Source organism: Lycium barbarum, chromosome 12 (genome assembly GCF_019175385.1).
Source record: "Lycium barbarum isolate Lr01 chromosome 12, ASM1917538v2, whole genome shotgun sequence".
Lineage (NCBI taxonomy): Eukaryota > Viridiplantae > Streptophyta > Magnoliopsida > Solanales > Solanaceae > Lycium > Lycium barbarum.
The window spans coordinates 81,303,999-81,317,204 of record NC_083348.1 but is presented as its reverse complement, the minus strand read 5'-3'; the positions used below and the strand labels follow the sequence as shown (position 1 = coordinate 81,317,204).

Genomic DNA, 13,206 nt, shown 5'->3' with positions numbered 1-13,206 from the left:
TAAAAATATAATAAATGTTTTCAAAGACTCGATGAAGCGTATCAAAGACAAACAAATCCAATGGGGTCGGACGGAATCATAATAAATGTATTTCGGATATCATAATAAATTACAGAAGTATAACTTTCCCGAAGTCATTCCGAGTGTCAAAATAATTTATAATATTTAACAGAATATTTAAAATAATATTCGTTAAGCGATTAGTAGGGTAATTAAAACATTTCTTTCAAAAATCGCTTAAAAAGGAAGCTTTAACACATTAGGGGCAAAAACGTAAATAGTGGGCCCGCCTCAGAACAAATAAGGTGGCGGGCTCAAATTGTGCCCTCTAAACATATAATATCATCTACGAAGGTTATACAGACATTCTATGACTTTCTGAGTAACTTAGAGCACAATTGCATAATTTCAAAAAAAGCGTATCAAAATGGTTCAATTCTACTGAACGAAAAACTGAAATTTTGTCTTGCGGATTCCGAGGGCCAAGAGGTCCTTCGAGGCCCGGATCCGACCCTAATACACTAAGGGCATGCCAAGGGAAGAATTGGGTTTGCTTTACATACCTTTCACGCTCCTTAAGCCTTTCCAAACTCACTTCCCGTTTCGTCGAAAAACTGCAATTGGTCAAGTTTACCAATTGTAAGCTATGAATACCAAAGTTTCAACTTAATGCATATTTGGCTACCGAAATTTCGGCAGCACTTCCCCTATACATATAGCACCCCGAGAATTCAACTCGGCTAGAAATCATCAACAACAACCCAAACGACAACATCAATATCAACAATGAACATTAAAAACATAAATATCCTTCAACTAGTCATTTTTCTCACAAGTTGACATAATCTTCAATTCAACCCAACTTTCAACTAAGATCAATAATTTCACATTCAACAACAATCATGATCATCACCATATAGTTCTAGAAACATTTCATATCGTTTTCCTCAAGATATACACTCGATATACATAATATACAACTTTCCGCCAAAGTCATAACTTATGCAAAACATCAAATCTTTGGCATACAACTTCATAACAAGTTTCCAACTTCCAAATTCATCAATGATCATCACTATTAGCAACCAAACAACTTCATTTCCTTAATGTCGGAAAATCATACTAAAACGACATAAGTTTCTACATTCCAATTCAATACAAACTTATATCATTCTAACTTCATTTACATTACAAACATCACAACAACACTTTAACACACTAAACAACTCAATTCCTTTCTATCCCAAACCATATACACCCTACGGCCATATGCCTATTTTTTCCAATATCAACTAAATTCATCCAACTTTCAATTCCCATATGCATTTCATCACAATCACAACTAGAATATAACATAAATTCAACACATTGTGGCTATACAATTGTGCATACCCACGGCTACACACCTACAACACACACCCACTTTGCAAACTTCCATTTTTCCATACAATCAACACATTTCTATATACTACAACACAATCAAAACTTCATAACACAATAAAAAGGTAGAAATTCTTACCTTTTCTTCAAGTCTTCTTCACTTGGAGATGTGATCACTTTGGTGATTCTAATGCTCCCCACTCCAATCCAACTATACCAAGTTACAAAGGAACCTTAACTTAGTAGGAAAACCACAAAAGAAAAATTTTAGGAGCAAGATTTTTGGTGGTGAATTTTTGCACCTCAAACCCGAAATGGTCTTCTTTTTTTGCTCTTGTTTTGCTCTTCTTTCTCTTCTAAGTCTCTTGAACCTTCTAAGGGATATTGATCCCTTTATAATTAATTAGCACATGGAAATACTCATTAAAGCCATGGGTTGGGCCTCACTTGGCCGGCCACCCCTTAAACATTGGGCCTAAATTTTTATTTTATTTTTTTGGGCCAACTCGGTTGGTCCCGAGTTGGGCCTAGCCCACTGACCTTTCGACCTTAAAACGTTCATAACTCCTTGTACCGACATCACCTGGGAACCCACGACCTATGGATTGAAAGCTAATTCAATTATCTACAACTTCTATTTCAAGGTATTTTCGAAATACCAAACTTACAATACAGTTTTGTGCCCCCCAAAGTCAGGTCACCCGAAAACGTTTTCTTAAAAATATTCGTTTGGGGGGTTTCCACTTTGATTTGGTCCAAAGGTACTTCATGAGTTGTGTTTAACTTTACATATGTGATTCATATGACTTTTCAGATGTTCCAAAAAAAATCTCGGTGTGTGGGCCCCACCCCAGCAGATGCTCCGAGGTTCAAAAATACGGGATATAACAATTTTGATATTATTTTCTCCCTTATTTCATTTTCTATGCATTTGATTTGTATTTGTGCAACTAACATTTTATTTGTTTGTTTCCTTAGCTGAATGAACCTTAGTAGATTAGTATAGAATTCAGTGTTAGTAAGGGGTAGTTAATTTAAGAAAAACTAAAAATTAATTTCATAAGTTTCATTTTTTTTTTATATTAAAGTTACTTATAGTATTTATAATATTCACTTTTAGAATAATTGATTTTTGATAGTATAAATTCATATTTTTCGAATTAAAGGAGTCATATTCTTATTGTCTTAATTTCAAAACATCACTAATATGCAAACATAAATTCAAACATGTTTTAAATAACTCTTCAAGTTTTGAGTTAATCACGCATATTCTCAATTAAGCATAGTTAATAAATATAATAAAATGGATAAAGAAAAAATCTGTTAGCTATTTTGTATTTTATTCACACTTCTAAAACTTAAAGTCAATTAATACTTCATCGCTTAGTTCATTTTAAATATTTATTAAAACATTGCATAAACTTGCATCTTTCTTCTACTTAGATGTAAATTATTATATTTCGTAAATTTCATTTTCATTATGCTACTTCCATTTAAACTATTAGCAACATTTATAAACTTTATTTCAAATAGCATTCTAAGATTTTCTTTTATGCAAAGTATTAGTCTTATTTTTTATAGCCTTATTATTTAAAGCCTTAGCATATCTTTTTTTAAAACAGCGTTATTATATTTTCCTTTAAAATCTTAATAACGTTATAAGTCATTTTTTAAAAAATTAAAACATCTTATTTACTCTTAATTAATTAATCTAAGTTTGGCCGGATAACCGTAGTTAACGGATTCTAAAGGATGCCTAACCCCTTCCCTTTAGGATAATATAGAACCCTTACCTGGAATCACATTGGTTAAGCGGACTATTAACAGAGGTTTAGTTTTAACTTTACCTTAGTTAACCTTTAGGTGTCCTAATTCACCGTTAAATTAATTAGGTGGCGACTCCTTAAACAAAACAAAGAGGAATCACCAATATGTTGTACTCTACTTTAACCCGGTTAAAATGGGGTATAACACTTCTTCCATGGAGAAACCTTTAAAAATACTTTATCTCGTACTTGATCCTCAATTAGACGATCCTTGATGACTTTTACTTTATCTTCAGTTTGTTGTACAATCTCAGGACCAACCAATTTTCTTTCACCAACTTCACTCCAACAAAGGGGAGTTCTACACTTTCTCCCATATAAGGTTTCGTAGGGAGGCATGCCAATACTTGATTGGTAGCTATTATTGTAAGCGAACTCTATCAAGGCTAGGTGTCTGCCCCAACTACCCCCAAATTCCATAATGCAAGCTCGGAGCATATCTTCTAAGATTTGAATCACCCTCTCAGACTGGCCGTCTGTCTAAGGATGGAAAGAAGTAATAAAGTTCAACCTAGTGCCCAAAGTTTCTTTCAAGCTAGTCCAAAATCTGGATGTAAACCTTGGGTCTCGGTCAGATACAATAGAAACAGGGACACCATGTAGCCTTACAATCTCATTAACGTACAATTCTGCTAAACGTTCAAGTGGGTAGTCCATTCTGATGGCCAAGAAATGAGAACTTTTGGTTAGCCTATCAACTATAACCCAAATTGCGTCACGATTTCCTTGAGTGCGTGGAAGCCCAAAAACAAAGTCCATAGTTATTCTTTCCCATTTCCACTCAGGTATCGACAAGGGTTGTAACAAACCAGTTGGGACTTGATGCTCGGCCTTTATCTGTTGACAAACTAAGCATCTAGAAATAAATTCCGCAATGTCCTTCTTCATACCATTCCACCAGTAGTGTTCTTTGATGGTTTGGTACATTTTAGTACCTCCAGGATGCATTGCATATGGTGAAGTATGTGCTTCATTCAAAATTTCTATTCTCAAGTTGTCATCTTTAGGGACACATAACCTATTTTGATAAAGTAGAACACCATCCTCCCTTAATTTAAAATCAAGCTTTTCTCCAGCTTTAACTTCTTTGATCAATTTCACAAGCTTCTCATCTAACTTCTGTGCTTCTTTCACTTGTTCAAGTAGAACTCTTTTGACTTGCAAACTAGCAGAAATAGAGCCATCAGAATTAAATGCAAGACAAGAATTCATGGCTCTTAATTTAAGAAACAAAGGCAAATGACTTAGAGATAAACTAGCAAAGGCTTTACGACTTATAGCATCTGCCACCACATTGGCTTTACCCGGATGGTAATCAATCGTGCAGTCATAAGCTTTAATGAGTTCAGGCCATCTACATTGTCTCAAATTCAACTCTTTCTGTGTACCCAAGTACTTCAAACTCTTGTGATCAGTAAATATGTGACACTTTTTGCCATATAAGTAATGCCTCCAAATTTTCAAAGCAAACACTATGGCAGCGAGCTCAAGGTCATGAGTAGGATAGTTCAATTCATGCGGTTTCAATTTTTAGGAGGCATACGCAACCACTTTCCCTTCCTGCATCAGGACACAACCCAAACCATGATTTGAGCTTTTCAAAGCTCTCTTGGAATTTGTCATCCCATACGAACTTGACATCCTTCCTCAAGAGTTTAGTCAAAGGAGAGGCTATAATGGAGAAGCCTTTGACAAACCTTCTATAGTATCCCGCTAAATCGAAGAAACTCCTTACTTCAGTTGGACTTTTAGGTGGTTTCCATTCAAAAATATCTTGAATCTTACTAGTATCCACCTTCACACCTGCAGCCGACACAATATGTCCCAGAAAGGCCACTTTACGGAGCCAAAATTCACATTTGGAAAGCTTAGCATAAAACTTTTTCTCTTGCAAAATTTGCAAAACAATTCGAAGATGCTTTCCATGATCTTCACTATTCTTGGAATATATTAAAATATCATCTATAAAAACCACCACAAATTGAACAAGATAAGGCTTAAACACGCGATTCATCAGATCATGAATGCCACAGGAGCATTCGTCAACCCGAATGGCATCACCAAAAATTCATAATGGCCATATCGAGTCCTAAAGGCAGTTTTAGGGACATCTTGTTCCCTTAATCGCAGTTGGTAATACCCAGACCTCAAGTCAATTTTTTAGAACAAACTAGCACCCTTTAACTGGTCAAATAAATCATCAATCCTAGGCAATGGATATCTATTCTTAATGTTTACCTTGTTCAGTTGTCGGTAATCAATACAAAGCCTAAGAGAAATCTTTCTTTTTCACAAATAGAACGGGAGCTCCCCAGGGAGAAACACTCGGGCGAATAAAACCTTTCTCAAGAAGTTCTTGCAATTGATTTTTCAACTCCTTCAATTCTGTTGGAGCCATTCGATAAGGCGTTATAGAAATAGGAGTAGTTCCAGGAATAACCTCTATAGGCAATTCAACCTCCCTTTCCGGGGGCAGTCCAGGAAGATTTTCGGGGAAGATATTAGGAAATTCACACACCACTGGTATATCCTTAAGGCTTGGACTTTCCAGGTGCGTATCAAATATATGAGCAAGATAAGCTTCACAACCCTGACTAACCATCTTTCTTGCCACAACCGCGGAGATAATATTAGATGTCAATGATCTTTCACCTTGAACAATGATGTGTGAAAGTGAAGGAGCTCTAAAGGTCACATGCTTCGACCTACAATCAACTACCGCATGATACCTATGAAGCCAATCCATATCGATAATAACATCATAGTCTTGGAAAGGCATCTCAATCAAATCAGCAGGGAAGACTAGATTTTGAATCACCAAAGGACAACCTCGATAAATTTGATTACAAACAACTTGTTGACCCAAAGCACACCACAATCAAGTCTCACAAATTTCACATTTTTAGGAAAAACCAGTGATGAGATAACATAGGAATGTGTAAAACCAGGATCAAATAATGTAACAACACATAAGCCGAATAAGTGAAATTTACCAACAACCACATCTGCTCCATCTTGGTCACCCCTCTGTCTCATAGCATAAGCTCGTGCTGTAGCTCTTGACTCACTAGCTTGTGTGTTTCTAGATCTTACACCTTTATTTCCTTGAGAGGGAGTGGTAATAGGTTTTTGAACTGAGCCTTCCATACGCGGAGAAGAAGTGGGGTTAGGATTAGGACAATCCTTCACTTTATGATCGAAGCTCCCACAATTAAAACAAGCACCAGAAGCTCTCCTACAAGTACCAAAGTGATTCTTTCCACATTGTGCACAGGTGGGTATACCAGTCTTGCCTTGGCCATAGCTTGGGCTGGCTTGAGAACAGTACTAGCTTTGGAACTGTTAAACCTTCCCCTTTTAGACGGACCTCCTGAATCTGCATCAGCTTTCCTGAACTTGTTTTCATTTCTAGTGCTTGTTCCTTGTCGATCATTTCCCAAGTAAGAGCAGCTGAAACTACTTTACAAAAGTTTTTATGTTGTAGGACCACCACAGATTTTCTGATGGAATTATTCAAACCGTCTTCGAATCGCCTACACTTATCTTTTTTGTTATTAATAATACCACCAGCATATCGAGAAAGTCTGAGAAACTTCTGCTGATATTCAGCAATAGACATACCCCCTTGCTCTAAATTCAAGAACTCCTTTTTCTTTGCATCATGATAAGCAGGTGGGACATACTTCATATGAAATTCTTTCACAAAATCATTCCAAGTAAGGACAGGAGGTTTTGCCTTGGCATTCGGTACACTTACCCACCAGTCATAGGCATCTTTCTGTAACAGTGAGACAACATACTTAAATTTGGCAGCGTCTGAACACTCTAATTGCTCAAACACTCTTTCCATCCGCTCCAACCACTGCTCGGCATCCGTAGGATCAACAGTGACTTCAAACTCAACTCCACCCATTTTTCTCATTTTATCAAAGTTCATTTCATTAGGGTCGGGAATTTTTTCTAGCCATGTGACGAAAGAAATCAGCCATTTATTGAAAAGGAGGATCAACAGCAGGAGCACTATGATTCATTTGAGGGTGTGGCCCAACTCTTGTACCCTGATTACTTCCCGCTTGAAATCCACTAGTACTAGGAGGATTAGAATAAAAAACATGTTCTCCAACCCCTTCTTGTAAGTGAGGTTAGGCATTAGAGTTATTTAAACCCTCACAAGCGGCTTCCATAAGTCTATTAGAAGAAGAAAAGGTCACGACTTGATTCCTACATAAGGGAAGATCACATTGCATTAGGGACATGTACATGATGCATATGCGCAATACACTCAACAAAACATGTTAAAAAAAAAGGAACAAGTATACCAACAAGTCACAACAGAAGTTCTAGAATCACAAACCTAGGCTCTGATACCAAAACTTGTAGCATCCCCTTTGGAAGGATACCACTTACAAAACAAAAACTAATTTCACACTCATAACGTTTAGAAGAAATTTATGCCTAAAGATATTCACACAAAAATATTTAATAGCGGAAATAGGCCCATGCGAAAAGGGATTGATAGTGCGACATTTTTTTTTGTACCCTCCAAAAAATTTCTTAGATGAAATACAACATTAGAGTATCAATTTAAAATGGTAATTCCCTTCTCCAATCGCCAACACATTTAAGAAACTTCGTTTTGAAAATTTATTTTCAAATCAATACTATTACGGGTCCATACACAAAACTCAAACTTGCGATTATCACAGAAACTAGTATCTTCCTTTGTACATAATTACGAGGGGAAATGTAAACCCAGTAGATAGCATGACTTGGGTTGGAAGCACACCCTAAAATAGCAAAACAAGTCACCAAGTTCAAGTTACAAGCATATGGTCTTGTCCAACAAGCCTTCAAAATTTCATACATAAGTGCCACACACGGATCATGTACAAGTCCCCAAAATTTTACAAGACCTAGATGCATATACAAATGTGATATTCACTAAGGCTCCCAAAAAGTCTAGTCCAAATGGTCATCTTCACATCTCTTCCCGCACGTTACCTACGATAGAAAACAACTATCGCTAAGCATAAAGCTTAGTGGTGTATAAACTTTGGGCTTGGAGCCATTAGATTCTCCAATTCCCTTGTCCGTCATAGGTAGCTCAATAAGGTAACAATAAACCAAGTAAACAAGTATATTAAAGTATCAAATACCAAATTTTGAAGAGTTTCAAAATATCGACACTAATATTCGAAGGCTCAAGTATCAAGAAAAACTATAATTCAATTCAAAAGAGTTTGTCAAATAACCAATTTCGCCCAATATGTACGCCATGCCATCACACCAAGCACAATCAATATCAAGATGGGCCGAAGCCCCAAATCAAGAAGGGTCGCCACCCAATAGTCAAGAGAATCAAGAGCCAAGTTGAAAGTGGCTTTCCACTCGTACTCGAAAATGGACGAAAATCCATCACCAAGACGAAATGTAAATCCAAAGTCAAGATGGGCAAGATCCGAATCGAGAGGCATGCCAATATCGATGAAAAAGTCACCATAACAAAAAGGACCAAGTCCCAACAAGAATGCAAAATGATCAAGCAATTAGTACAAATGGGCGATTCAGCGAAAGTTTTGCAATACTTGAGATAATAATCATACCATGATATAAGATGAAGAGTAAGGAAACAACCCATCAAGGTACTTCAAAAATTCCAGAAAACAAAGATATTCCAAGTTCAAGTTTATACACAAACCTTGGCGTTTTACCACAACTCAAGGAGTTCAAATCATCTACGCCATAGACCAACCAAAGTCCACTTCGTCAAACAATTCCTCTTAGCTTGTACAAGAGCATATATACCTTAAATACACAATCAAATATCTACTTAAGTTCAAAAGTCTCAGCACATCGAAACTAAACATGAAATCAATGGAAATCAGCCTAAACTATCAAAACAGGAATTCTGGACAGTACTACTGTCTTGTACTGTCGCCCAGTTCCAAAAGGGTAAATGGGAAAAATAAAAATTTGTGGCCTTAATGAAAGTTGTAGATATATGTCTTGGGGTCTCATAAAAATTCAAATCACTCATATAGCAATTTTGTACAAAAAGATATGCTCAAAATACTAATAGCAGTACATGTAGGGTTTGCAAAAACAGAAATCTGGGCAACACCCCCCCTGTACTTCATCACCCCTTTTCGAGTAAATAAAATCAAAACTGGGTTTTAGAGCCTGAATGAAAGTTTTAGATATATGTCTTAGGGTCTCAGAAAAATTCGAATCACTCCTTGTACAAAAAGATATGCTCAAAATACTAATAGCAGTACATGTAAGGTTTGCAAAACAGAAATCTGGGCAGCACCTCCCCTGTACTTCATCACCCCTTTTCGAGTAAATAAAAGAAAAACTGGGCTTTAGAGCCTGAATGAAAGTTTTAGATCTATGAAATAGATTTCTAGAACATCTTGAAGAACTCAAAATGAAGCTTTATACAAGGAGTTATGCTAAAAACACTAACAGCAGTCCAATCCAAAAATGGGTTTGTAGATTACCTCAATTTTGTGGAGTTGTTTGGGGCTCAACCAAAGCAAATCTTGATGATTGATCTAGTGGATGAATATTATGGGAGAAGATAGGTTTTGGGTCTGTTTTTCTAGAGAGAGAAAACGAAATTGGAGGGGTGGGGAGGATAAGAACCAAAGGCCATATGTCTTACCTAGTAAGGTAAGAATGAAAAATAGTAAAATAAAATAAAAAGTTTGTCCACTTTTATAAATATCTAATCCATTTAATAAATTTTATAAGATAATCACAGTAGGATTAGTTTGTATAACCACACCATAACACTTCAAACAAGTTTCAATTGTCGTCAAGTTCACATTCAGGAAGTGCGAAGTAAAATATACCCTTACTATCAAGGTATGGTCAATAAAAATTTCAAGTGTTAGTTTTAAAAAAAAAATCGGGGTGTTACAGGGTCAAGTTGGTAATTTTTCTTACATCTCCCCCTTTATCGACTTATTTCATCTCATGGTTCAGGCGTTAAAAATCAGTGAGGTTTACTCTTCCTTTTCGATGCCCGTGGAACTACTGTCAATTGCTTACTCAATTACTTTTTGGGAATGGTAAAAAGAGATTACTAGGTGATTTTTGTGTGCGGTTTGAACTATTGATTTACGTAATTGGAAATAACCAATTAGGTTCAAGTGTCTCAGGTCCCAGAAGTGCATGATAAATGCCGCCAAAGCCCAATACTGCAGAAGAAATCAAATGAAGTACTCCAGATACAAAGTATGGAAAGTTGTCTATAACTTCTCCCCCAGGGCCTACCCCCAAACCTAGAGTAGCTAGGTAAGAAAGTAAAATCAATCCTTGTTCATACATAGGCTTCTCTGGTACGAAATGGGCCACTTCAAATAGGTTCATTTCTCCGGCCCAGAATACGATTAATCCAGCATGGGCTACATGAGCCCCTAGTAGTTTACCGGATAAATTGATAAGTCGGGCATTCCCGGCCCACCAAGAGAAACCGGTGGTTTCTAGGTCACGACCAGCTAAGGATAAAGGTCCATTAAAGAGAGTTTCCACGTGGTAGAACCTCCTCAAGGAATATAAGGTTTTCATGAGGCTAATCTTGAACCGCCATCCAAGCGTGAATACCTTCGTTTTAGAGGATATTTTTGGTGTAGAAAGTATCAAATTTAGGAAATTAGCGCATGAAGAGATTAACGATACTTCTTTATCTTTTGAGTTATTCTGCCAGATCGGTCGCTCAAGATCTTTGGTCTTTATCCGGACCCGATGAAAAAATGGGATCACTTCTTATGGACTCGTTGAGAATGATTCTGATCTAGTTCATGGCCTTGTTCTTTGGAAGATCTATCTCGTGTCTGGTACTCCATGGTTCCACTCTGCAAGAACCCCGAACCATTCTCTTGAAGCGCATCTTCTTCATCATAAATGATCCGCTTGCCTCGAAAAATGCCACTATTCTTGAACAACTTGGAGCCGAGCCTTCTTTTCGCACTATTACAGATATGAAAATAATGGTAAAAATCGAATTCAATTGTCAACTGCCCTTATCGGAAATATGATTGACTACCGATTCTGAAGGAACTGGAGTTACATCTCTTTTCCATTCAAGAGTTCTTATGCGTTTTCACGCCCCTTTGAGACCCCGAAAAATGGACAAATTCCTTTTCATAGGAACACATACAAGATTCGTCACTACAAAAAGGATAATGGTAACCCTACCATTAACTACTTCATTTATGAATTTCATAGTAATAGAAATACATGTCCTAGCGAGATAGAATTTGGAACTTGCTATCCTCTTGCCTAGCAGGCAAAGATTTACCTCCGTGGAAAGGATGATTCATTCGGATCGGCATGAGAGTCCAACTACATTGCCATAATCCATGTTGTATATTTGAAAGAGGTTGACCTCCTTGCTTCTCTCATGGTACACTCCTCTTCCCGGGCTCAAAGGCGCAAAACAGTTATTTGGAAACTATTTCAAGCAAATGCGCATTCCTCTTTTTTTCTCGACAGAATAACCCCCCCTCGTCTTTTTTCTTTTGATATCTCTGAACTGGTTAAACAAATTTTTCGAAATTGGGCAGGTAAAGAGGGAGAATTCGAGATTCTAGAGTCTAGCGAAGACCAAACAAACAGAGAAGAGAAAAAAGAAAAGGACAAAAAAGCGGAGAACAAAACAAAAAAGGAAAAATCACGGAACTCTTTGATCATAATTTCCGGTATGAATACTGCGTCGAACATGAAACTTGTGATTGGTAGTAAAACACTGATTCGCTCGTTGAGACCTAATTCGATCTTCATATAGTTCTCGAGATATTTTCTTAAAAAGTTTTGTTATAGCATCTATAACCGGTTCCGGTTTAGGTGGGCAACCTGGCAAATATACATCTACAGGAATTAGCTTATCTACTCCCCGAACAGTAGTATAAGAATCGGTACTGAACATCCCGCCTGTAATTGTACAGGCTCCCATAGCAATAACATCTTTTGGTTCAGGCATTTGCTCATATAATCTAACTAAAGAGGGGGTCATTTTCATTGTTACTGTTCCGGCTTCATCTTTCATTTCCTTTTTGTTTGTTTCGAGAAATCTATCGATCAATTCTGATTCTTTCTTTTTCTCTTGATTCTTTTCTAATTGAGATGTATAGATCCTGTTCATGGATTGACGAAAATGTGAAAAAGCTTTATTTGCCTCTGCCACTCTATGAGTCTCTTCCTTTTTGCGTATGGCATCGCCACTGCCTTTGGCAGCATTCACTTGATAAGCCAATGATTTTTTTTTTGTGTTTCAAATTACGGTTAACCAACATGTTAACTAATCGATTACGATAAATTGGATAGGATTTTGCTATTTTTTTTCTGCAGTACCTCGACGTGACATGAGCGTGAAAGAGGTTTAAGAATCAGTTTTCTTTTTATAAGGGCTAAAATCACTTATTTTGGCTTCTTTACCCCATATTGTAGGGTGGATCTCGAAAGATATGAAAGATCTCCCTCCAAGCCATACATACGACTTTCATCGAATACGGCTTTCCGCAGAATTCTATATGTATCTATGAGATCGAGTATGAAATTCTGGTTACTCACTTTAAATTGAGTATCCATTTCCCTCCCTTTCCTACTAGGATTGGAAATCCTATATTTTACATATCCATACGATCTCAACTCTAATAAAGACTTGTATAAAATGAATTGAAAAAAAAATACAAAAAGAAATGGTAATGGAAGCATTTGTCTTATATGTACAAATCCAAATCGGGCAGATCTTTACCCGGAGTAGAGCATAAACCTAAAAAGATGAAACAGACCCATTCAGGAACAAGAAAATACCATCGCGGTTTGGATTCAATCTCGATGAAAGAATACATCAATGAGAAGTTAATTCGATAAGTTTAATGACCCTTTCTTATAACTTAGACTTTTCTAATGGAAAATCGAAAATACAAAAAAGCAATCAAAACTCCTCTTTATTGAAAAATCGAAGAAAAGCCCTTTCATTAGAAGTAAGAAA

General features: G+C 36.7%; 2 protein-coding genes across 2 annotated transcripts; both read right to left on the bottom strand.

The window, feature by feature from the left end:
* Positions 1-5,475: 5,475 nt before the first annotated feature.
* Positions 5,476-7,119, bottom strand: LOC132624523 (uncharacterized). Its single transcript, XM_060339289.1, has 3 exons — positions 6,491-7,119; positions 6,200-6,441; positions 5,476-6,008 (listed from the first exon to the last, which is right to left on the bottom strand). The coding sequence occupies exons 1-3, from the start codon at positions 7,117-7,119 to the stop codon at positions 5,476-5,478; spliced, it is 1,404 nt and encodes a 467-aa protein (XP_060195272.1).
* A 4,764-nt stretch (positions 7,120-11,883) lies between these two features.
* Positions 11,884-12,354, bottom strand: LOC132624521 (NAD(P)H-quinone oxidoreductase subunit K, chloroplastic-like). Its single transcript, XM_060339288.1, has one exon. The coding sequence runs from the start codon at positions 12,352-12,354 to the stop codon at positions 11,884-11,886; it is 471 nt and encodes a 156-aa protein (XP_060195271.1).
* Between the last annotated feature and the right edge of the window lie 852 nt (positions 12,355-13,206).